Below are 23,778 nucleotides of genomic sequence, written 5' to 3'. Positions count from 1 at the left end.
CGGATCGGGACAAAAAACGATGATGATGCAAAGCTTTGGCAAATTTACCCATCAGCATAGTCATAAAAACTGTAATTTTTATTAAACCCAGCGATTTCACAGCGTTTATACGTACTAAATTGATGCTGTCATCATATCTTAGTCATGGTTATGTGTATGTATATAGCTGCAGATTCGGCCCCTAGAGGCAAATGGTGTTGGCTTAGTATGATGACAATACATTGAAAGTCTAACAAAATAGCTGTTGAGGTACGTACAGAAGTCGTAGCTTTTTGTTAAAATGTATCAGGGATGTATTCATGGATTCGGCTGTTAATTATTTATTTACAGAGCAACGACTCGAATCAAATACATAAATTATTGCTTTTGTCTTAGCTGCATGATTTCCGGTACGCGGTACACAATTTCTATGCAACGATTCATATCTTCTGTCAACCAGAGCTATAATGAAAGGGTTAACTGAATCAATCGAATTAAAATATTATTTAACAAGTTGAGTCGATTGTAGACGCGGTTTGTATAATAGATTATCATTAATACCAGAAACGAAAATTCAAACATGTATTTCAGGTCTGGTGTAAGGTAACTTTATAAAATGTGATACAGTTTTTCGATCAACTATTTCTTTCTGTTACAATTTCATTTTTTATTTCTTTCGTTTGTTTTTATCTATGGTCTGGATTTTCAAACGAGAGCACATAGCAAAATCGACAATTATATGTAATGGTTGTTCTTGCTTGCTATTACTATTATTATTTAAAACTATAACAATTTTCAAATCAATTGCTTTCACTTTTTTGTGCTGTGTGTTCGCTGATAATGCATTGAGCATGTGGCCGTTTAATGATAATCTGGTAAAGCCTGTCATGGGAGGAAACTCGAACCGGGGGGAAAATTATTCACTACTTATAACAGCATAACAGTATACATAAAAATGGATCATGCCAATTTCGCAGTTGTCAGAATAAATCTAGTACAATTCGTAAAATATTCCAATGTCATGAATGTCATTATACAAGAAAAGCGCGTGTGTGTCAGAACGGTCAGAACGGTATTAATAAAAATAAGAGTAAAAATGCTCAGTTTAGCTGCAATTGAATATCACAGAAACAAAGTATTTATGAAAGACACACGAAGATATTTAAGAGACACATTAGACCCTTTCGATATGCCGGATGAAAGGTAACAGTTAAGAGTCATTTCATTTGAACTATCCCACTGAAGGCTTTGACACAGAAAACATCGCAAATATTCTTCGTATTTTCTCCGTTTTCAGATTCAGAGAAATGTACAGACTGCCGCGATGCTTAGCATTAGAGTTTTTGGATATTATAAAAGCAAATTCGAAGGGTAATCCATGTCCGGATATTCCCATGTCGGTCCAGTTTTGTTCGGTACTAAATTTTTACGCCAGTGGAAGCTACCAGCGGCGGGTTGCTTCGGATGCGTTTGCAATGATGTCTCAATCCAATGTGTCGAAGTGCATTCGAGGCTACAGCTACGTTATAACAACGAAACTTATGGACCAGTTTGTGCAATTTCCGGATAACATTGAGGGAGTTAAACGTCTTCATGACGAACTACAACAGCATGCAGATTATCCCGGTGCCTTTGCTTTTGTAGATGGTTCGTTGATTGCTCTCTCAGCAATGTCGCATCTCATCGAACACGCCCATGTCAGCCGAAAATCATATCACGCAATTAACACACAATTCGTGTGTGATATCCGAATGCGGTTTTTAAGTGTCAACGCTCGGTATCCCGGCTCTACACATGACTCTTTAATATGGAGAGCATCTCTTGTAAATTCTACAGTGCGGACAATGTGTAATGCATCGGGATCGGATTGGCGTTATTTCATGCTTGCGGATAATGGCTATCCCTTGCAACCGTGGTTATTAAAGCCGTATGAGACACCAAACACAACAGCTGCAAAACACTACAACAAACGACATCGACAGCTTCGATCGTTGGTTGAGCGAGCTATAGGCCTACTCAAGGCAAGATTCCGATGCTTGCTGTCGGAACGGAAGTTACGGTACGACACATTGATGAGCGGCTACATAATTTATTCTTGCACCGTCCTCCACAATTTTTTAATTGCAAGAAATTACTCGGTAAACGATATTGAGCCCATATTCGAGGACATGGTCCCTGACTTTGAAGAAAACTTTGATGGTCCCGACATCTCGTACGATGAACTTCGACGTGGGATTGAAGTACGCAATAATGTGGCACGATACTTCACAAACAATCAGCAACATTGAACAAGATTGGAGATCTCTTCAACAAAATTTTGATTTTTTTTTAAACGACAACTTTTGGCAACATCTTAAGTTGAATAAGATTGGAGATCTCTTCAGCAAAATTTTGCCATTTTTTTTTAAACGACAACCTTTGGCAACTTCTCAAGTTGAATAAGATTGGAGATTGCTTCAATAAAATTTTGCATTTTTTTTTTTCAACGACAAGTTGGCAACTAGTTGAATAAGATTGGAGATTGCTTGAATAAAGTTTTGTCGTTGAACGAATTTGAGTAGCCACGAAAACAGTAATTTGAAATACAGAACTTTAAAAACATCAATCTCAGCTTTTCTACATTTATTTGGGCAAAACGTTTCAAAGTTGTGCGGTGTTTTAGTTCAGTTGCAGTTCAGGTCATTGCCTGTATTCCCTATTTTCAATCATTTTTGTACGAAAAATGAAGTCATTTTCCAGGGAGGCTCATATCACATGATTGAAAATAGGGCAAAAACCGAGAAGTTAAATTAGTCATTTTTCCAGATCCCTGCTTGTCACAATATTTATTCAAATCTTTTCTGTCTGGATTAGTCCTAGTTATGAGTTGGATGAAAACCGAATAGTTACAGAAAATAATCAGAAAGATTGTGATTTCCTCTTATAGTTATACTTTGACGTAAAACTTAAAATTTATAAGTAAATTCAAATTACAGTTTTCAAGTTGCCAACTAGTAACTGTAATTGGAAATCGCAATCTCACTATTCGTCTAAATATTTATTAAACGACAATTCACTGAACAGTTGAGGATAAAGCTGTTTCAGGCCTAGGTACATTTTGCCTTTACTACGAGTCGTATGTATTACAAACACGCTAGTACGGGGTAAAAATCTTCTCATCTTAACTTCAAACTAAACTGCGATAAAATTGTTTATTAAATTAAAGATTAAAATAACAAGTTGAACAAGATTGGAGATCTCTTAAACAAATTTCACTGACCAAAGTTCTGTACAATTCAATCAAATATTAAAATGGCAAGTGGAACAAGATTGGAGATCGCTACAATAAAGTTTTACTAATCAAACTAATCAATTTGTCACAAATTCAGTGAAAAAAAATAGTATACCTGGAGATCCCTTCAACAAAATTTTGCCTATCTTTCGATTTAAAATCAAAGCCATGCTTTTACCAAAATTAAAAATAGCGAAATGAAAATGTATAGGCCAATTAGCGTTTGTTTACAAACTCTCGCGCAACATCCACTAAAGCTGACAAGGTTGAAGTGAACATCCCAACCATCTCCATATGGTTTCTGTCATTGAGGTGAAGCATTTCTGCGTGATTTCTGTTCGAGTCGTCAATAAATCGCTCCTGTGCGCTAATTGAATATTGCACCATTTCGTGGCTCGTATGTCTCTGTATGCATGAAAGAAAACGCATTTGAGATTTCAAAAGATAAATGTAAACTTGTCTACTTCCAACAAAAAATTCTGAATATTGTCGAACATAATGACATTGGGAAATCGAGAAAATTGTACCAATTAAATTGCATTTGAAAATCCTAAATGTTTCACCGTTGGGTATTTGCATCTCAGAATCATACAGGCAATTCAGTTAAATAAGAATTTACTTTAAGCTTATTGTATCCAAAAGTTAAATAACTCATCAAATAGGAATGTACCAAGTGAAATAACTAAATCTGCTCTGCTCACAGAATCTCAATATAAATTTTAACTTACGTTCCTCAAGTCTGAACGGTCTCTCGGTTTTTTCGCCACAGTTCGGTTTTCGCGAATAGATCGACGACTGTTGGAACGTGGACTACCCGTTTCACTGTCATTGTCGCCATCATTGAAAAATTGGTTTATACCAGTGACGGATTCGACGGGTGACGGCGAACGCACTCTTCGGCGTACACGCGGAGGTTCGAATGAAGAATCTTGTCGATGTGAAGGTCCGCCTCTTTCAAAAGAAGAAGTATCGGTTTCCGGCCGCGAAATGAAATCTCTTTCTGGACGAGACGAGGATGTTTCCAAACGTGAATTACCGAAACTTACCGAACGTAAAGTGTTGACACTTTTCGGACGAGAAGAATCGGTTTCCGGCCGTGAAAAGAGGTCTCTTTCCGCACGGGAAGAGGCTCTTTCCAGACGTGAATTACCGAAACTTTCCGAACGTAAAGTGTTAACACTATTCGGACGGGAAGAATCGGGTTCCGGCCGTGAAATGAGGTCTCTTTCCGCACGGGAAGAGGCTCTTCCCAGACGTTGAATTCCAGTATTTTCCGGACGTGACATATTGACACTTATCGGACGTGAAGAGACGATTGTGCTGTTTTCTCCGTACTTAGGAATGTCAATTGATTTCATGTGATTTGATGAAGATGGTCGACAGAAGTTTCGTTCCGACGTCTCTTGACACTCCGATTCATTCGTCTCGCTTCGAATTTCTTCGAGTATTTCTCGTAACACTTCTTGTTCGAATTCTATCGGATCCATATTCGTATTTTCTTGTGCCTGTGGTGTTCCCGTGTGACAGACCCGTGGTGCTGGCACATCTTGCTCAACTTCCATTTGTTGGATATTCGTATGGCCTCGTGCTGGTTGTGTTTCCGTGCGACGAGCCTGAGGTACAGTCTGCAGTGAAATATAAAATTATTTGTGAATTCGATCTTGGAAGTAAAAAAAACACAGAAAATTGACTGCATAAATGATGGAATTCACTTATGCATATAAAGCTGATCGACTAAACATTCACTTATATTCAAGATATGGAAAATATCAAACTTAGACACTTTGAAAAACGGAATTGATTTTGACTAATAACGATGAAACGGAAACCTTTGCATACCTCTGCATAACGAAATCCTGACTCGCCTAGACTCTGATGCCCGTCCATGTTGTCCATACCGAATATCGAGACGATTTTTTCCTCGAGTCTCGTCAAATGTTTTTGGGGCACGTACTCAGGAACATTATGGTTATCGGCAAGTTTTGACTTTGCACCGGCTTTGATATTATTGAATGTCTGAGAATATGGAAACGCGCAATAAAATCTTGTGGAATGTTACTGTAATCATATTTTATGAAGATAATTTTAGAACGACAAACAAGAGTAGGTCCAGTCAGAAGATCTAATTTTTTTTGCCTTTCGAAGTACAATCAAATTTTTATTCTTGTACCCACTTGTATTCACGGAAACTCGTTTTTCTTAAATTTTTATTTACATTAGCGTTAACCTCGTTTCCGGGGAACTTAACAAGTAACCAGTACATAATTTACTACTATGGACTACTACGGAAGGTAAAAGAACTTTGACGTTTGTCTATAAGGAATATTGTTGCATCCAAATACGATAGCGGAGCGGGTGTTGGCTAAATACTTGAAAATTAGCAAATTAACAGAAAAAAGTTCAATGGTTCTTGTCTAGCAGAGATAATGAAATGAAAGGACAAGTAATTTAACTTTCTGCTGTTGAAGATTCAAAATCAAAATTATCTCGAAGAGAAAAAATTGAGGGAAATCCAGACTTAATTTAAAATTATTGGGAAATATGAAACAAACAATTATGGGCATTTTTAAACACATTACCGTTTTCCACTGCTCTGCAGATCGTGGCGGACCCAACGTATTCAGTTCTTTGGCAACTGTTTTCCAAAAACTCGATTTTATATGTTTACCATTGACGCCAACAAATTGCCCCACAGCCTTAAAAAAGTTGTTTTGTATGAGCTGGACTAGCCTCTCTTTTTGGACTTCTGGGATTCTGACACTTTGCTGTAATTGTTTTCGGAATTAGTTTCTTTAAGTTCAGTTTTTCTATTACCTAACCTTTGCAGCTTCTGCAGGCTTATTTGAGACTGGCGTCAAAACTTCTGTAACACTTCCTTGCAATTCTGTATCACGTAATTCGTTTACATCGGCAAACTCGTTTCCTTGTCCGAGAGTACGACTTCCGGATGGAAAATTTTCACTGGTTTGGCTACGCAGCGGTTGAGCGGTTGTATACGATGACGATACACGATTTTCCAATGAACGCTGAGACTGTACATGTGTATATTCAGAGCAGTCATGGAATTCATCGACTGTCTGATCTTCGATATCTTCCGTTTCCGGTAGAATTTCTTCTTCAATCACAGGCTCATTCATGTACGCCTCCAACTCTTCAGGTGATTCCATGACCAAAATCTTAGTCGAACCACCGACATCATCATTTTCTTGAACCAAATCGTAGTTGTCAAACAAATCGTTCAACTCGGCAAAGTTGTCGTCCAGGTACGTCTCGTTGGCTCCATTCATGTTATCCAAATCGTCTGCAGCATTGTCCTCTAGACTCGTAAGAATTTCGTCATTCTCAATGTTTTCGTCGAGATTCGACATCTGAGTGCTATCGAAGATATCCTCAATGGCATAATTATCAACAGGCGACATGTCGTAGATTTTAAAATCCAAATCAGATAAATTGTCTCGCGGGTGACCGCCATACTTTTTTATGACCTCTACCTTCTTGCGTATACGATTTTTCATGAAGTAGAAAGACTGAAAGATAAATGTAAGTTTGATGTACAGGTTGTAACAGAAGCAATACAAGTTGAAATTACATGTTTCCATTGATCCGCTTCCTTTGGAGGTCCCATAGTATTTAGTATGGAAGCGATTCTCTGCCAATTGATCATGTTGATTTCTTCAAAGTTAACACTAGAGCAATTTCCATGTAAACGAATAAAGAAGTTTTCAACCAAAGAAACCAAGTTCTTCTTCTGAATGCTCAATATTCGTGAACGACGTTTTGGTTGGACTGTTGGTTTGTTTTTTATCGTAGACATTTTATCAACACGCACTGCACTTGCACCTTTTTCAATATAATCACATGCATAAATATTGAGGTTATGTTACGTTTACCGAGAAGTTTATTGAAATGTATACTAGATTAACTTCTTCACTGACAATAAACACATTCAATAATATGACGTAAAAATATCGCACACACCTTTGTTATTTGCGCTATTTAATTTGTGATGTGATCGATTGGGTATGATGATGTTGGAGTGATGTTCATTAATTTAGCATAATAAGGGAAATAACAAGAGTGAAACTCAGTTTTTCTCACCCTAATATTAATTCACCGACCATCTAAATTTTCGTATTTTACTTTTGACAGGCGGAAGGCATATTATCATTTGTAATCATTTGTTGTGTTATATATTTCGGTCGAATCAAGATGTTTTAGTTGTAACATTCGTGACATTTACAAGAAATCTATATTATTTTTGTTGCTATATCGATAACAGAAGTCTAGTTTAAATGTTTTCTACATGCTTGCGGGTGTAAAATCGTTCTTTTCATATAATTTTTTTTTATATAAAAATATTGTTTTGACTTAAGGCCTGCCCTCAAATTCCTGTCTGTCTGCTTCGTTGAAGTTAGTTTCGAATTATATTATTTAATATTTTCCTCAAATGCTTTTGCTGAAAAATCAAGCCGCACAATGACATCTTTCAACGAAGTTAGCCGATTTAGAAACAAAGGTGGAAGATAGATTATTATAGACCGACCATTATACTAAGCAGGGTTCCTTAACGTTCCAAGTTAAGTTAAGTCCAAGTTTCACCATATTATGTAACGTTATAGTATTCTGAAACCGTAGTTTCAATTTTCAATTTCGTTTATTTGCCCAGAATATCAATTACAATCATTTACAATTTACAAACGATAAGCCTTCCGATATGTAGTCTCCCCCTTACTGAAAATTTTCAGCGAGCGAGAACGTTATGCACAAAAAACTTAAGGATTGCTAAGGAAACCGTAGTTTTTAAATATCGTTACAGGTACAAATAACGTTATAGATGTTCGTTACGGGCGTAACGTTAAGAGTCGTAACTTTTAGTTTTTGGTTATGCCGGAACTCTGATACTAAGTAACATACAGTCTCTTTAATCTTTTGTTTGAAACAAATTAGGTGTAAGAGGTAGGAATTTTAACTTAATAACTATTACAAGTCAAATTCGCAATATCTCGAGCAAGAGTTCATGCAATGCATACCAACACTTCTTACATTTTATCGGAACAAATGTTTCTTGAAATGTTTGACCACCTCATACGCAAACTAAACTCTTCGATTTTTAATATAAACACTGAACAATAAGTATCGAAATACTTTAAAGTGATCTCCAATCAAGTTCAATTTTTTAAAATGAGTGTTTACTTGCATAGGTGCAAGTTAGTATTAAACAAATTAAATATCGAAAATTTGTTTGAGAGATCTCCAATCAATTTCAACTGTTCATGACCGGTATAAAAATAAAGGTTGGAGATTGAATTGATTCAATTTATTCATCTTTTGGTGCGTTCAACACTTAAATATCTAGATTGTACAAAATAAATATATACATACATACATACATTAGAAAAAAAAACTCCCAGCCTCATTATGGAATTGCATAGGTCGCATAACGTACTAGAATGTTTCATATGCGTACCAGCAGCAAGCTATAGCTTTGTCATTGCTGATATAGTGTTACAACTGCAACCTGATATAATTCTTACTGCTGTTATAACCGTCGAATAATTTTCCCCCGGTATGATTGTTCGAATATATTTTAAACTATATTTTCGTGTATCTGTTTATGATATTGCCCTATGGCTATGGTGATAAACTATCAATTGACTCGATTTTCTGATGTTGTTATACATTTTCCTTTTTGAAAACGTTATCGATAGATCGAACGTTATGCAATGATTTTGTCTCCTGTCTACCTACTGAAATTGTAAAATTGATAAAAATTGAAAAAGAAAAATATTGCAAATTAGAACGCTGACAACTTTGTATATATATCCTATGGCTTGGCCTCAAATAAATAAATGAATGGAAACGGAGAGGAGAGACGAAGGAAAAAAAACCGATCCGATAGATCATACCAGAAATGTCACGGAATTTTTTCGTATCGAACTGAAATGTAATCGAAAGAAGGAAATTGACAGTTGAATCATATGCATAAAGCATTTAGATTGTAGCGACTGATTAATTTGAGTTTGAATTACATTTTTTGCCATTCTATTTAGTGCTTTGATCTATAAATTTTCTATGAAATTTTTGTTTGCAATTGAAAGATTTATGAGCTCGCCGTTCCAAATATCACAGACACACACACACACGAAATGAATGCATTTTTCGATCGAAATTAAATTCAATTTTAAATTATATTCGCCATGGCTTCATATTCGGTTTAATTTATTGTCAAGAAAGGTCATTATGTTGGGCAGTTGCAACTGAACTTCTATTTTAAGTCTTTCAACGTTTTCGATGTTTTATGTGCTATAACGTGCTTGTATGATGTAATATTCTTAACTTTGCCGTTCGTTTTGTGTCGAACGGTTAGATGTTTTCAATTAAATTTTATTTCAATTTTGTCATTTTATGGTTGAAATTTGTTGTGTTATTCAAATTATCCGTTTCAAAGAGCAACATTACATTACAGCAAAAAAAAAGATATCTGCACACACATCGTTCAAAGACGTCGATCGAGACAATATGACTAGAATTACGTTGGCGGTGCTTTTAGTGAAAGTGTTTTTTTTATTATTTTCAATTACATGAAATAGGTTACATTTATTAGATTTCGTAATTGTTTCCGATTTTATTTATTTCTCACTTAATCAGTACTCCGATTTTATTTTAGTTTACAGCCACAACCATTCACTCGTTAAAAATGTTTGCTCGCATTTTTCTTTTCGAATTTTGCATTTTTAATCAGAAATTTCTTTCGTTGTTCAAGACATTTCGCGGCGAAAACCATGGGAGCGAATAATTTTCCTAGTTGTAATATCCATTGGACTTATCGTCCGGGTTCTTATGTCCTCCGCCTCGATTCAGAACTTTTTTGATTTTTAACGACTGAATATGATTGGGGGACCAGACTTTCCTAACTAATTTTTGTTTGGGTTTTTTGAACCGGTAAAAATCGGTATTAGTTTAAAACTTAAAAGTAAAATATCTCGGTCAGGGCGGCATGTGATTTTTCTTAAGAAAATAGTAAAAAAGTGATCAATTTTGCCGAATATAGTTGGTATTTTCACTATAAATTGTTTTAAAAAAGTGATCGAATAGTGAAAAAAACCAACTCTAAATCGTCAATTTGAAGCACTTACTTTCACCTTCTAGTAAGAAAAAGAAACGTAAACTTTAGCCCTTGTTGGAAACGTGAGGACGATCAAAAATTTGAAAGAGGAACACGAAATTCGTGTGTAATTTATTGATTACTTAGAGACAACGTCGGTAATTTTACTCGTGACTACTCCTGCAAACTGTCATTGGCTTAAAACGAGTGTTTGGGGGATATAGCGAGTAAAGATTATTTTCCCCTTTCTTTTTTGAACATGATTCCTCGAACGATTGCTTTTTAAATTGTGATTTTTAGTAGAGAACATCATTTTACACTTTTAGTTTGCTCATCCTATGGACATTTGAAATCCGTAGAGATTTTTTTGGTAGAATATAAGCTTGCGATGGCAAATATTATGAAAATTTGCGAGTAACCGTAGGTATAGCTGTATTCTAGGACCAGTAGAAAAAATCCTGCAGATGCTTCTGCAAAGGTTTTATTCTGCACGCACTCTAGAGGTCGCACGGTTAATCGGTGATTAACATTGATTAACCTCTATTTTTCACGTTTATTTGTAGTTTTGCGACGATTCCCCCGGTCAAATACTGGTTAATCACCAATTCGTCATCATGTTAATCACATCAATAAAGAAGAGTGGTTTCCCCCTCGGCTTTCTATTACTGCAGAGGGATTTTCCTACCTTTCAAAAAATCTCGAAAATCGGACCTCGGCGAAACTTGACATCTTAACATTCATATAACATCAAACACGACATCTTTGCAAATTTTTTGACGTCTTTTTTTTTAAATAAATTTTAAGTTGGAAAAAGAAATTGTTCCGATTATCTATAGTTTTGTCTGAAATAGTTGGTAATAGTGAGAAAAGTAAAAAAATCAAGAAAAAGTAAGTCACTTTCGCTTCTTTCAAAAACAGTCAGAATTAGTGAGAAAAGTAAGTCGCATGCTGCCCTGTCGGTCAAAACTGAATGTTTTATTATGGTTGGACCAGAATCTGAAAGGTTGGCTCACCTGAAATCGCTAGAACAACTTTTGTATTGGATAATGTAAAGTTCACTGAGTTATCCTGGGTTCCCTGAAAAGTTTACCGGAAAAACCACTAACTTTGAACTCAATTTCCCTGGCCAGTTCTAAATAAAAGGGAACGCGTTAGGGGACGCGTTGGAAAGCTGGTGACTAGCACTTTCAGATCTAGCCTGCCGAGCTTGTATGTATCAGAAGAACATGAGATATAGCGCTATGAAGCACCCCCTTACCACAGACATTTTTCTCTAAAAAAAAAGAGAAATTACCTGAACTTTTCGAATGTTTTTTTATCATTTTAACCGAATGAATTACTAGAGCAAAGTGTCTTGGAATGATTCCCCACAATATGACAATCCTTGAATGTCCTCTAAGTGCTCCCAAGTGCTCCCAACGTTAGAACTCAAGGATAAAGTGAGCTTCCATCAGTTTTTTTTGACTGTATTATGTGCATTGAGATTACGCATTGAGTTTGGGATTGTTTGTATCGTAATATTTCGGTTATTTGAAATTCGGATGTCCTATGCGAAAGTTGACCATTACATGATAATTTACCAACTGCGAAGATGATTCATTGCATATGGACTATTTTCATCTCATCCATTTTTCTATGTGTACATCAATCTTTGTACTTCATTACTTCCTTTAATATAAATAACTTTGTGATACTCGCAAACTTACTCCTGTGTTTTTGATCAACTTGTTCCGCCAACTGTTTTTCGACCAGTGTAGTTGTATACCGAAGCTTGTTGCTCAAAAACGCACTTGTGAGTTTGTTTTCATCAGAAAATTGTTCCCTCACATGTAATGAACTAGTTTCGCAGCTTTTAATCATACTCTTCTATCATCTCTTTGGTCCTGCTCTGATTATCACATTACATTGCTTTTAATACATGTTGCAGGGACTAATCTTTCTGACAAACAGAACATGCGAATATGTTGAGTATAGATGACGCTGCAAAACGTTATGACTAAATTCAAAATTTATAAAGATGCCGAAAGATTATCGTAGCCAAAAACCAATTGCTTAATTAAAAATTTTGCTACTTTTCTGGTGTTACGTTCAGCATGTATATTAAATGGAAAGGAGATTGCAAAAAAAAATTGTAATTTATTACTTAGCATGTGTCTATGTATTAATCAAAATTTGCCGTCCATTTTCTCATGAATCTTTCGTTCGTAATGATGTTAAATGGATTTTTTTTCGCCATCGAGTGTTAGTAGTAGCAATAAACATCAATAAAAATATAGATAAACCGAGGAACTCATGTAACAGACACAGTTTTTTCTTCTTCTTCTTCGCGGTTCACACTCTTTAAAACTATAAACAAGATAGAAAAAAAGATAATTTTCTTTAATATTTTACATCAACAAGAGGGACAGCTGGTAACGTTTTGTTTAACAATTAAATTAGATTTGATCGTTTGCGTAAACGGAGTTATGCTCAACTTTATGCTGCTTTATGTTTCATTCAACATCATCATCTATAAACCAGTACAGGCCGGATCGTCTTCTTCTTCTTCTTCTTTTTCAGCCTGTTTCTATCCACTGCTGGATGTAGGCCTCTCCAACTTCTTTCCATTTCGTACGATCCATTGCCATTTGCTGCCAGTTTGTACCTGCAATATTCTTAATTCCGTTTGTCCATCTCTCTGGTGGTCTACCTATAGCTCGTCTTTTATATGGTCGCCAGTTCATGATCTTTTTGGTCCAACGTTCGTCTGTCCTTCTTGCAATATGTCCCGCCCAGCTCCATTGCGAGGCCGGATCGTATTTACATTTAATTGTTCTTGAACGAAAGTTTGCCTGTCTCAGTCAGGAATTTTATTTCAGCATTTTATCCGCAGATAACATTGACACCTTTAACCGAGAAAAGTTTGTTTAGCTTCGTTAAGCATCAAAGAAAATTTTGGTCGAAACACGCTTTCGATCATCAAAATTCGATGCCTCGTGTGTTTTGAGCTGTTGTGAAGCGGCATTATTATGCTAACAACAACACATTCAATAGCAATGTTTTCATCTCACCATAGAAATCATTCTTCAAAAAAAAATCTTTCAGACGAAGACTAACAAGAACCTAGCTGAGAAACAATTATTGATTTCTAAAACAAAAACTACTTACAGACTTACCATGAAAAATCTGAATGAAAATTCAAATTATTTTTAAGAAACACTTAAAAAGCTGTTAAAACCATAAAATATTCATAATGAGAATAGGTAGTGCGGTTCCTATTTACTGTATTTTACATTCATCAGATACGTAATGGCCTCATTACGGGTTTGCGGTCATTGTTGGAATCGTTGATAGATCGTTTCTGACCGTACGTCCCTGAATGTTAGTTTTACAAGTGGATCATCACACTTGCCTCTAGGTATGGGCCCAAACCTAAACCACCCACTGTTCAAAACAATGAATTTCCAAGCAAGTACGTAATATACTATTACTAAAATGTTTACACGTTCACCTGCTTTACATACTCTAAATTAATCAAATAAAAACAACCAAATTTGTAATAGGGCAGAAACAACATTTTGTCTGAGATAATTGTTTCAGAAAATGGTGCACCTCAACTGAAACAAATGCTTACATAATGCCATTAATTTAAATATGAAACCATACGATAATCCAGTGTGTGCAATTTTCTGAATTTTCTATTTTATTATAAATTGTTAATCAAACTCACATAATTACTCGGGCTGTGCTCGGGCACCATTTCTTATATATATATGAAAAATATAAGGCAATAATTTGCTCTACATATGTGCACACACCGTTTTATCATGCCAAAAGCCAAAATAAAGAAAAATTTAATGAAATTACGGCATAGTATTTCTCGCTCATTTTATTTATTTACAAGAGTACACACAGGCATATAGCAAATACGAAAGAAACTAGTTAGGTGCCGTATTTATAAAACAAACAAAATCGCTTTAAAATGCAGTTTAATGAAGGTAAAAAGGCACTCTATGCTGTACATACTTGGATAAAAGTGAATTTGTCTACTGTAATGTCAAAATATTCATAATTGGTACACCAGTTTCAGTAACTTAGTGGATTGAATTTGTGGTGGATGACAGATGACACTCATATCAGTGCGTAAATTGATAGGTTCGTGCGTTAGATTTGCTTACGCACGGATTTTATTGTCGTAGTAGTATGTGCTAGTTATGGCTGACGATACGTATTTGCATGAAAATAATGAATTTGACTAAAATGTGTTAATTCGTGGTGATTTTGAATCTTGTTGTTTAACTTGTTAGCAAATAGTGTTGTTTTCCGCACACGATATGTTGCTGAACTCGCTTCGCTCGTGTCGGTGAATCTCACATGTAGTGCGTAAAACAACCCAATTTACCAACCAGTTAGCAAAATAGCTATTTATGATTTTACTTACAACAACAAAAATCTAACAGAAATATTGTCAATTAACTTTATGGAATTAAAATTGATTCAATAATGGGATATGCTTATACAAAGGGAAAAAAAAAGAAAATTCCGAGCATTTTACGCGTCACGCTAACGAGGTATCGGTGTGGCACTAAACATTTTCGTTTTGGATACAATTTTACTATAAATGGAAACGAGACTAATTTTTTGCGAAAAATTATTATTTTTTTATTGATCTGAAGGCACTGATTATAATTGTTACAGATATCATAGCCATTGCATTTCTTGCTGCAGGTTGTTTTTGTAAATTCACTTTCAATAAACGACTACCTTATCGTCCATTATTATCTGTCGTTCTTCTTTTGTTGTAAACTTTTAAGGTATGATGCCAGAAATTTCGCTCCTTTTCACAATACGTTTTACTATCTAAAAAAAACAAACAAACTACCTCTTGTGTTTTTGAGCAACAAGCTTCGGTGACTGTGTCTTCACCTTCGGCTAGGATACACAACTACACTAATCGAAAAGACAGTTACCGCATCAAGTTGTTAATTATCACACCAATAAGCTTGCGAGTATCACAAAATTGTTCCCGAATTCATGAAGTACGCAGGAACATCCAATGTAATCTGTTTTACCACCTCCATACGAAAATTTAATTTCAAATAAACAATTCATGAAAAATAACCGGAAATATTCTACGTATAATCAATAAATAGGGTATGGGGCAAATTACTATGTAATGCTCAACTTTCGCATGGGGCAGGCAGTAAGGCCAATTTCAAACACATACGAGTAGCGGAAGGTACTTTATTGACCCTGTCTGTACTTAGAAAATGTTTCCATTGCAAAAACTTTCAAAGGAGCTGTCACCGATATCCACAAAGAAACATAGCTAACGCCGACCCGTACGAAGCACCTATTCGTATCAAAAGCCTTTAGTGTGAAACTCTTTATTTCTCTTACTTCATACTCTTATTACTCAAAGCTATTCGCCCTTTAAAATCACTTACATTATCCATTTTTTGCCTTGTTACATACAAATAAATTGCCGGAGGCAATATCGCAAGCCCTGTGAAGTCAAATTTCATAAATTCCAATACAGCTATATACCGCTATATTTACCTATATTTCACTATAAATAAACATTTCACAGATGAATATGCTATTATATAGCTGTATATGCCTGTATATAGCTCAATATGGCTGTATATAGTTATATATAGATGTCCATATATGGAATGCCTGAAACATCCCACACACATAACCAATTACTTCTATGTTAACAGAAACTCTCTAAGTACAATTTTTCCCAAGATTAAAAAACCCTCTGAATTTGTTTTCAGTTTCGCTATGTTGATTTTCAGTGTTTTAGGATGTTCATTCATGTATATCAGAGGTACAAACTGGCAGCAAATGGCAATGGATCGTACGAAATGGAAAGAAGTTGGAGAGGCCTACATCCAGCAGTGGACAGAAACAGGCTGAAAAAGAAGAAGAATACATATATGATGTCTCTGTAGATTTACAGTCATTCCAAACGCCTGGTTAAGAGCGCAACGTTTGATCTACTACCTCTCGCTGGATACTCAAACAATGCTTGTGACCTTTCCCTGTTTCGAGAAAGCCCGCCACGATTCTTTTAACTCCACTTTTACTAAAATCCAATATGGCCGTCGACAGCCATTTTGTTAGGAGACCGGAAATAGTACTGACGCTTTACATTCGTTAATACCTTTCAAACAAAAAAAAATTCATGAAATTCGGTCAAAATTTACTCGAGATATTGACTAAATACTCCACGTTCACTGTACGGCCGAGTGGCAAAGAGACCTAGCTCACGCTTCAGTGAACCTAATTTCATAAACTTTGTTTTCCCTGATTGGTACGGTCAATACCTATCTAATAAAGTAATAGGTTCAAATTTGGGGGCCCTACAAGCAAAAACTGCTCGGCGCCCTGTACACCAAGAGCTTTAACTCACGAGTCGGTGATCCGATTTCTATAAACTTTTTTTTGTCGATCGGTGTTGTAAATACCATTCATTTAATTTACTGTATCATTTACGAGAGTTACGTTTAAATGACCGGAGATATCTTCGAAAAAACCTAAAACACTTATTGGGCCACTGCTCGGGAGGGGAAAAAGAATTTTCAAAATCGGATGCGTTTTACTTAAGTTAGAGAACGGACAGACGGACGGACTTTTTTTTCGCTGATTTGATATCACTGGACAACCACAAAAGGTTTCCCCTTACTCAGGGAGTCCAACTCGACGTGTTACAAACGTATGCGTAAACCTATAAGACTCCAGTACTTCGTACGGGTCTAAAAACATTGTAATTTACGACTAGGCGTCGGATTTTCAAAAGTTTTGTTTTTGGTATTAGTCGTTCAACAACTATTCCATTATTTATTATCATGCTTGAGAGCAATAATCGTACGATTAATCAATTTCGGAATGCAAATTGGACCCGATGTGTTTTCCAAGAAAATTAGTTAAGAAAATACATAACTTTCCAAATCGTCAAATTCATTTTGGACAGAGGTGCTTAATCTCCTAATAGAACGGCCATTTAGATGAATCTGAAATTAAAACAGATTGGTCTGATCTGTTCCAAATCGTATTTAAGGCTAAGCAACGATATAAATCTAAAATATTTCCAAGCGTTTCTCTTCTCAGTAAGAAGTTCTCGCGTTTCTCTCATAAGACCGAACGAAAGATTCGCGACTGGAATCTCAAGAAAATCAGGAAATTTAAATTAATTTCCATTTAGAACTTTTTGCGATTTGATTTGAATTTAATTTTAGTCAAACTGCTACGTCAATACCGACGAATATCTTTGATTCAATAATTTAGTCAAAATCTCGCTTCATTATATTAAATCCATTTATAGTCAAACACAAAGGCCGACGTTTAATAGGACCTCTCCTCCGCCAATTATATCTGCTAATAGACATGTGGTAGCAAGAGAGTAAATCATCAATCATAAATGCAAAACACGTGCAACATTACAATTCAAAATTTAGCATAACTTTATCATTCAATCGGTCATTATTATCATTCGCAATATAACTTAACTGTGCAATAGCCGAATCCAATCGAAATTTGGAATCAATTGAAGTGCAATAAAATCTAAAAAGTCTGCATAGCTCTTTTACCCAAATATTCTGAATGGAAAACATTTTAATATTCTTCGGGTTTCATTTAAATATCAGATTTATTATATCTAATAACGGCGATCTTTGGCTGCATGATGCTAAACGAAGTCACAGCACTCAACACATTATACTTTGTAAAAATGGTTGGACTGTTGATATTTAGAAATAACCGAAAGCAAACAAAAAACCAATATCTTTGTGGCAACAACTTTGAAGAATGGTGGCATACCAGCCACCGTTTTTAACACTTTATCACATTAAAATGTCATGCAATTTATTTACAAAACAAAATTTATTAAACTGAAAACAAAAAACAAATCTCATACCTAAAGCTGGCACGCTGTTGCGTTTTATTAATGAAATCATTTTACCGGTTTTCAAACATTTTCTAATATTTATGCGAAAAAGTTGATTTATTTTTGCCATTTAAACAACAAAAATATATTGGACAGATTTTCAATATTCCATCCATGCATTCGATCGTATTCACGGTTCAGTTATAATTGAACATAATTAAAGTGGTCGTGTGGGTATGCTATGCCGGTTACATACACCATATTTTCAGAATTCCAAATTATGGTCATGGAAACGAAAATCAGCAATAAAAATGTGTGCGAAAATGCATTATTTGTATCCAATTATGCTTTTTTTAACGACGAATGTTTAAAAGGAAAATGAGTTTGAGACCACCGTTGGGCATGTTTACAAGAAATTAGTAAGAAGAATCTTCAGGAAGTCGTTTTTTTATTTACTTTGTACATGTACGAACTTTGGTTCGTTGACATCTTCTTTTCTTGTTTAATCGAGAAGATTAGCAGTTGCTGTAGTTGCATATAATAACTTTTCATCAAAGATCTTCGGAAACGATTGCAAAATTATAATTGTATTCACGTTGCACATCGAAATAGTTATTTGTTAACCTCGGGAAGAAAATAGGGAATTCCAAAAAGATGCCGAGTTGAACAAAACGTTTTTCTTCCACGAAACGAAAACATCAATTCCCCATTACCATTTTTAAAAACAAAATGACAGTTTTTCTGGTGAGAAATCACATATTTTCTCCTTCTGTGGCCTATTGAGGGGAGGAAATAAGGTTCATCACACTACAAGCCTGAAAACATGTTTGTTTTTCACCTTTCAGAAATGGTAAATGTACCGCGACCATACATTCATTTAATGTGTTGTGGCTTTCCTTTGAAGTAAAATTCACCGTTAAAAACAAAATCTATTACTTCATTAGTATAAAAATATACTTTGACATAAGGTGACCACTAATCGAAAGACAAACAGTTAACATCGATTGTCCTAATTGTGACACTTGGGATCAAAAGTCGGTCTATTCCATCTGTCAAAGTGACGTTTTAAACGTCAAACCAAAATTTTTCTGCCAAATACTTAAGAAGTCGCCTATTTTTCCTCAATTCTATCAGTGGACAGAATTATTCTGAAATTGTAAAATTATTTTACCACCTGAGTGTTTCGACTAGTTATCAATTTATCACATTTGCTGTAGAAATCAAGAAAAAAATTGAAAAAGAAATCTGTCAACCAATACAGTCCAGTGACACCAAACTCAAATTCATCATTGCAATAAACAGCATCATATTTCATACATAAACTTTATTTAACCCAGAGCTTCTTATTTAATGGACTTTCAAGAGCTCTGGTTTATGTTAGAAATCTGTTGTATTTTTATGGTCCATGGCATAGATGTTTTGTGTTCATCACGTATACAGACCTCGTAAATAAATAACGGAAACAAAGCCAAATGGCCGTTTAAGCTAACAGTTTTGAAGAAAATTGAAGCACATCTTTCATTCATGTTTAAAAAATAGCTTTTATTGACAATTCGATCACGATTATTGTTATGGCTATGATGTGGGATCTACTATTGTTATTTCATGCGATTTATAATCTTATTGCGTGAATCTTCTTTGGAGAAAATAGTTTTTCTTTGTTGCAACATCTAACTACGCGTTACATTGCAATGTCAATGTGGTCATACCGGTCGTGATAAAAACAAAAATTGGAGTCGCATTAACTGAGTTCGGCTACTCATTTGTTGGAAACTGTGAGCTAAAGAGAGAGAGAGAGAGAGAGAGAGAAGTCAACTTTCGCCTAAACTAACTTGTTCAACGACGGAAGAAAAGCTGGAAATTGCATTTCGAGCGTAGCGAGTGCCACAAGATACCCGAGAAAATTTAATGTCCAATTTTTTTCACGAGGTAAACACAACTTAATTCACAACAAAGGCTTCCGATGTTTCATCGGAGGGGATAAAATGACTGTTGTGTCACCTGCGTTGTAAATGAACAATAACCGTATCCGATAAAAGATTAAGTATAAATAAATAAACGGCTGGATGCTAGCAATACAGTCTACTCATATATTACATAAAATTGAGAAAAATCTTTAATCTGATTGAGGCAGTAAACGAGTATAATTGACAAAAAAGTTTATTTTTTTTATCGAATTGCGTCAGTAACTTGTTGCACGTATTGCTCCAATATAAATGGATTCAGTTGAATGCAGTTCATAATGCAAATTGCACAGCAAAACAAGAATAATATTAATGCATGTTAGGTCAAATTGGTCAGATTTTGTGTACGAGTGAAAGTATACTATTTGACGAACGGCTAATACGACGCAGAAAAAAATGTATCGCTAAATATAACAGCCTTTAAATGTGCAATAAAAACTTCTTATTTCAATCTAAGGTTGAATTGATTTGCAATATTATCTCTTTGCATTATAAGAATGGTCAATATAATGGAATGAAACTAAAATTCATTTTGAGAATCCTTCGAACTATTTTTGCACCAATGATCCAATGTGTATTTTAGCTGATTTTATTCGTTAATTATATTCGACTCTAAGTAAAATTAAATTCACTTAGTTGCTCTATTGTTATGGTTTTCGATGTAAAAAAAAGAAGTGAAGATCGTAGCAGGACGCTGCAACGTTAGTCCCGTACGGACCCGTAATCGCATAATCAGTGAAAATTTATTCGAAATACGTGCGAAATCCTATACAGGTGTAACACTTTATAATCACGCCAAGGCTCATGATCCAGTGACCTGATTTTTATAAACTATTTTTTTCCTGAATTGGTGTCGTTAAGGCCATTTAATCTCTTACAGACGTCGAGCATATCACAGAATATATGTCGAATCTATTACTTCGTTTGTTCTATAGTTACTTCACCTCGAGGAGCTCATAACTTATTCGATAGCCGATGCCAATGACACATAGATCGATAGAATGTAGTCTTTGGCGGCTTCTTCAATTAAGGAGATCCTCATATTGAAGATCATGATAATGCCCCAAGATTCGCTTGAGATTGGGTATGTACATGTACTGTACACCAGTCTCAAGTGTTACAAACGACATATTATACGTATACTATAGTCCCTATAGTACCTCGTACGGGGCTAAAAACGTTTTTGCAGAACAAGACGATCTTCATAATGACAGATGCAATCAAAGTGTTACAATACTTACCTGTTTGCGTTAAACCTAAAAAGATTTACTTTCAATTTCATTCTTGACGACCTTTACATCATTTTCATTGAAATGTGCAATTTCACACATTATAATACCACAACGGGTCCGATAAATGAAAAACCATTTTAAAAATTAACTAAAGTGACTGACGCTTGTACATATATGCACAACATGTTAGGTAGATTGCGAATTTAATTTATAATTTTGAGTTGACGAAAAGGTTGAAAATGGTAAATTGACTCATTTGCGAGGAGCAGATTTCGAGGATTTTTTTAAAACTGATTTTGGATGGATTTACAGATGATATTTTTTCAAGGATTTTCTACTTTTTACTTGAGCCTTTTAAAAGGATTATCTACGAAATTGGGGATTTTCTTTCGTAAAATTATTATTAGGATTTTCTCTTGGCTTACAACGGACTTTCTTGGAATATTTGCCCTTCCCTCACTCATTTGTACGGAAACTGTCGGGGCTGGTAAGTCTCTTTCTTCTACTCAGCCTTGGTTTACGAATGAAATAAAGAGAGCTATCCTTGAGAGAGATGTTGCGGAGTCTGAATATAGACGTGGTCGGGTTGCAAGATCTCACTACTGTCGTCTCCGTAACTTTGTGACAAATCTGATCAAGAAAGCTAAGTATGACTACATGCAACCTAAGCTTCATGCTGGGCTCGGGTCGAAGGCTCTCTGGAGGAACCTGCGGGAAATTGGTGCAGTTTCGTCGAGTAACGTTAAACCTGAGTTTACAGCTGGTGAGTTTAATGAGCATCTTGTTAAGTCTGGTCACACACATGGTGTTGATGATCACAGATCAGCCGTTGCTTCTGCTCCGAACCGCGATGTGCATTTTAGCTTTTCTAACGTGTCCAGTCTCGATGTTGCAAGGGCTGCTAACTCAATTAAGTCGAATTCGGTTGGACTTGACGGAGTCCCTTTGATGTTTGTTAAAATGATCTTGCCATTTGTCTTGCCTCCGCTGACGCACATCGTTAACTATTTTTATTTTTATTTTATTTTATTTTTTATCGTTTACCGACCAACTAACAGGCCGAGGCCCAATGACAAGTCAGTCCAACTATGTATTGACGTCATCTGCTGTACCTCGTGTATGGAAGCTATCAAAGGTGCTACCGGTTCATAAGAAGAGCAGATCTCGGGGATTAAATGACTTTAGGCCGATTTGTGTTCTCCCTTGCCTATCAAAAGTGTTTGAGATTCTAGCGAAGGAGCAGGTGGTTGCGTACCTCAACTCAAATGATTTACTTGACAAATATCAGTCTGGCTTCAGGGAGAAACATAGTACGAGTACTGCGTTACTTCATGTCTCCGACGAGATCAGAAAATCATTTGAGAGGAAGCGTCTCACGATTATGGTGCTGCTCGATTTCTCCAAAGCTTTTGACTCTCTTGATCACTCTAGGCTCCTTTCTAAGTTGTCTGCTGGGTTCGGCTTTGAGACTTCAGCTGTAAGTCTCATTAGAAGCTACCTCGCTGATCGACACCAGTGTGTCAGCATTGGTGGTTTCGTGTCAGAGCCGTTGCACAACAGGTCTGGTATACCGCAGGGCTCGGTCCTGGGCCCACTTCTTTTTTCGCTATATATCAATGATCTTCCAGCGTGCTTGAGGGCGGTTGCACACCACGTGTTTGCTGATGACGTTCAATTGTTCTATTCGTTTGAGAGGAGTCGTCTGAATGAGTCTGTTTTCAGGCTGAACCAAGATCTGCATGCAGTGAGTCGCTGGACACGTGTGAATCGCCTTTCGTTGAACGCGAAGAAGTCTCAGGCAATTGTTTTTTCTGAGTTGAGTGATGCGGTACTGAAGACCCAATTGTTTCCGCGTATCCTTCTTGATGGTATCGTAATACCGTATATGGATGAAGTTTTGAATCTCGGCCTCCTCATGGATAAAAAACTTTCTTTCAAGAGTCAGGTGAAAGTGGTATGCGCTAACGTGTTCTCGAGGCTTCGTAGCCTTTGGCCTAATGGTCACCTTTTCTCAACGAAAATGCGCCTGATGTTGGTCAAGACCCTCATCGTGCCGGCTTTCACGTATGGCGAGTGTGTTTACTCTACCAACCTAAGCGCTGCTGACGTTAAGTCACTCGAAAGAGCTTTCTCTGCCTGTGTTCGCTTCGTGTATGGGTTAAGACGCTATGACAGTACTCGAGATTATGTAAATAAGATTTTTGGTTGCTCTCTGATGACCTTCATCAGACACCGGCGCTGCTCTGCGTTACATAGCATTGTCAAATCAGAAAATCCGCCGTATTTATTTGATAAGCTGACTCGCGGAAGCTCGTCACGTAGTAATGTTTTCACTGTACAATATAATCGCTCGTTTT

The 23,778-nt window shown here is 35.9% G+C and overlaps 2 protein-coding genes and 2 long non-coding RNA genes across 8 annotated transcripts in view; 3 read left to right on the top strand and 1 right to left on the bottom strand.

Annotated features, from left to right (window-relative positions):
* The window catches only part of LOC119071494 (mucin-5AC), a 131,637-nt gene that overhangs the window by 68,734 nt on the left and 39,125 nt on the right, over positions 1 to 23,778 (top strand). The window lies entirely within an intron of this gene.
* LOC119071495 (putative nuclease HARBI1) lies at positions 1,025 to 2,407 on the top strand. The gene is made up of 2 exons (XM_037176358.1): positions 1,025 to 1,182; positions 1,277 to 2,407. The coding sequence occupies exons 1-2, from the start codon at positions 1,076 to 1,078 to the stop codon at positions 2,265 to 2,267; spliced, it is 1,098 nt and encodes a 365-aa protein (XP_037032253.1). The 5' UTR covers positions 1,025 to 1,075; the 3' UTR covers positions 2,268 to 2,407.
* Positions 4,091 to 11,539, top strand: LOC119071499. Its single transcript, XR_005086673.1, has 3 exons — positions 4,091 to 4,101; positions 11,221 to 11,224; positions 11,410 to 11,539. It is a non-coding gene; the product is annotated as an uncharacterized LOC119071499 (long non-coding RNA).
* Positions 10,122 to 11,440, bottom strand: LOC119071500. The gene is made up of 2 exons (XR_005086674.1): positions 11,369 to 11,440; positions 10,122 to 10,232 (listed from the first exon to the last, which is right to left on the bottom strand). It is a non-coding gene; the product is annotated as an uncharacterized LOC119071500 (long non-coding RNA).

This window comes from Bradysia coprophila, assembly GCF_014529535.1.
Source record: "Bradysia coprophila strain Holo2 chromosome IV unlocalized genomic scaffold, BU_Bcop_v1 contig_5, whole genome shotgun sequence".
Taxonomy (NCBI): Eukaryota; Metazoa; Arthropoda; class Insecta; order Diptera; family Sciaridae; genus Bradysia; species Bradysia coprophila.
The sequence above is the reverse complement of the archived record's forward strand: the minus strand, read 5'-3'. Positions and strand labels throughout refer to the sequence as shown.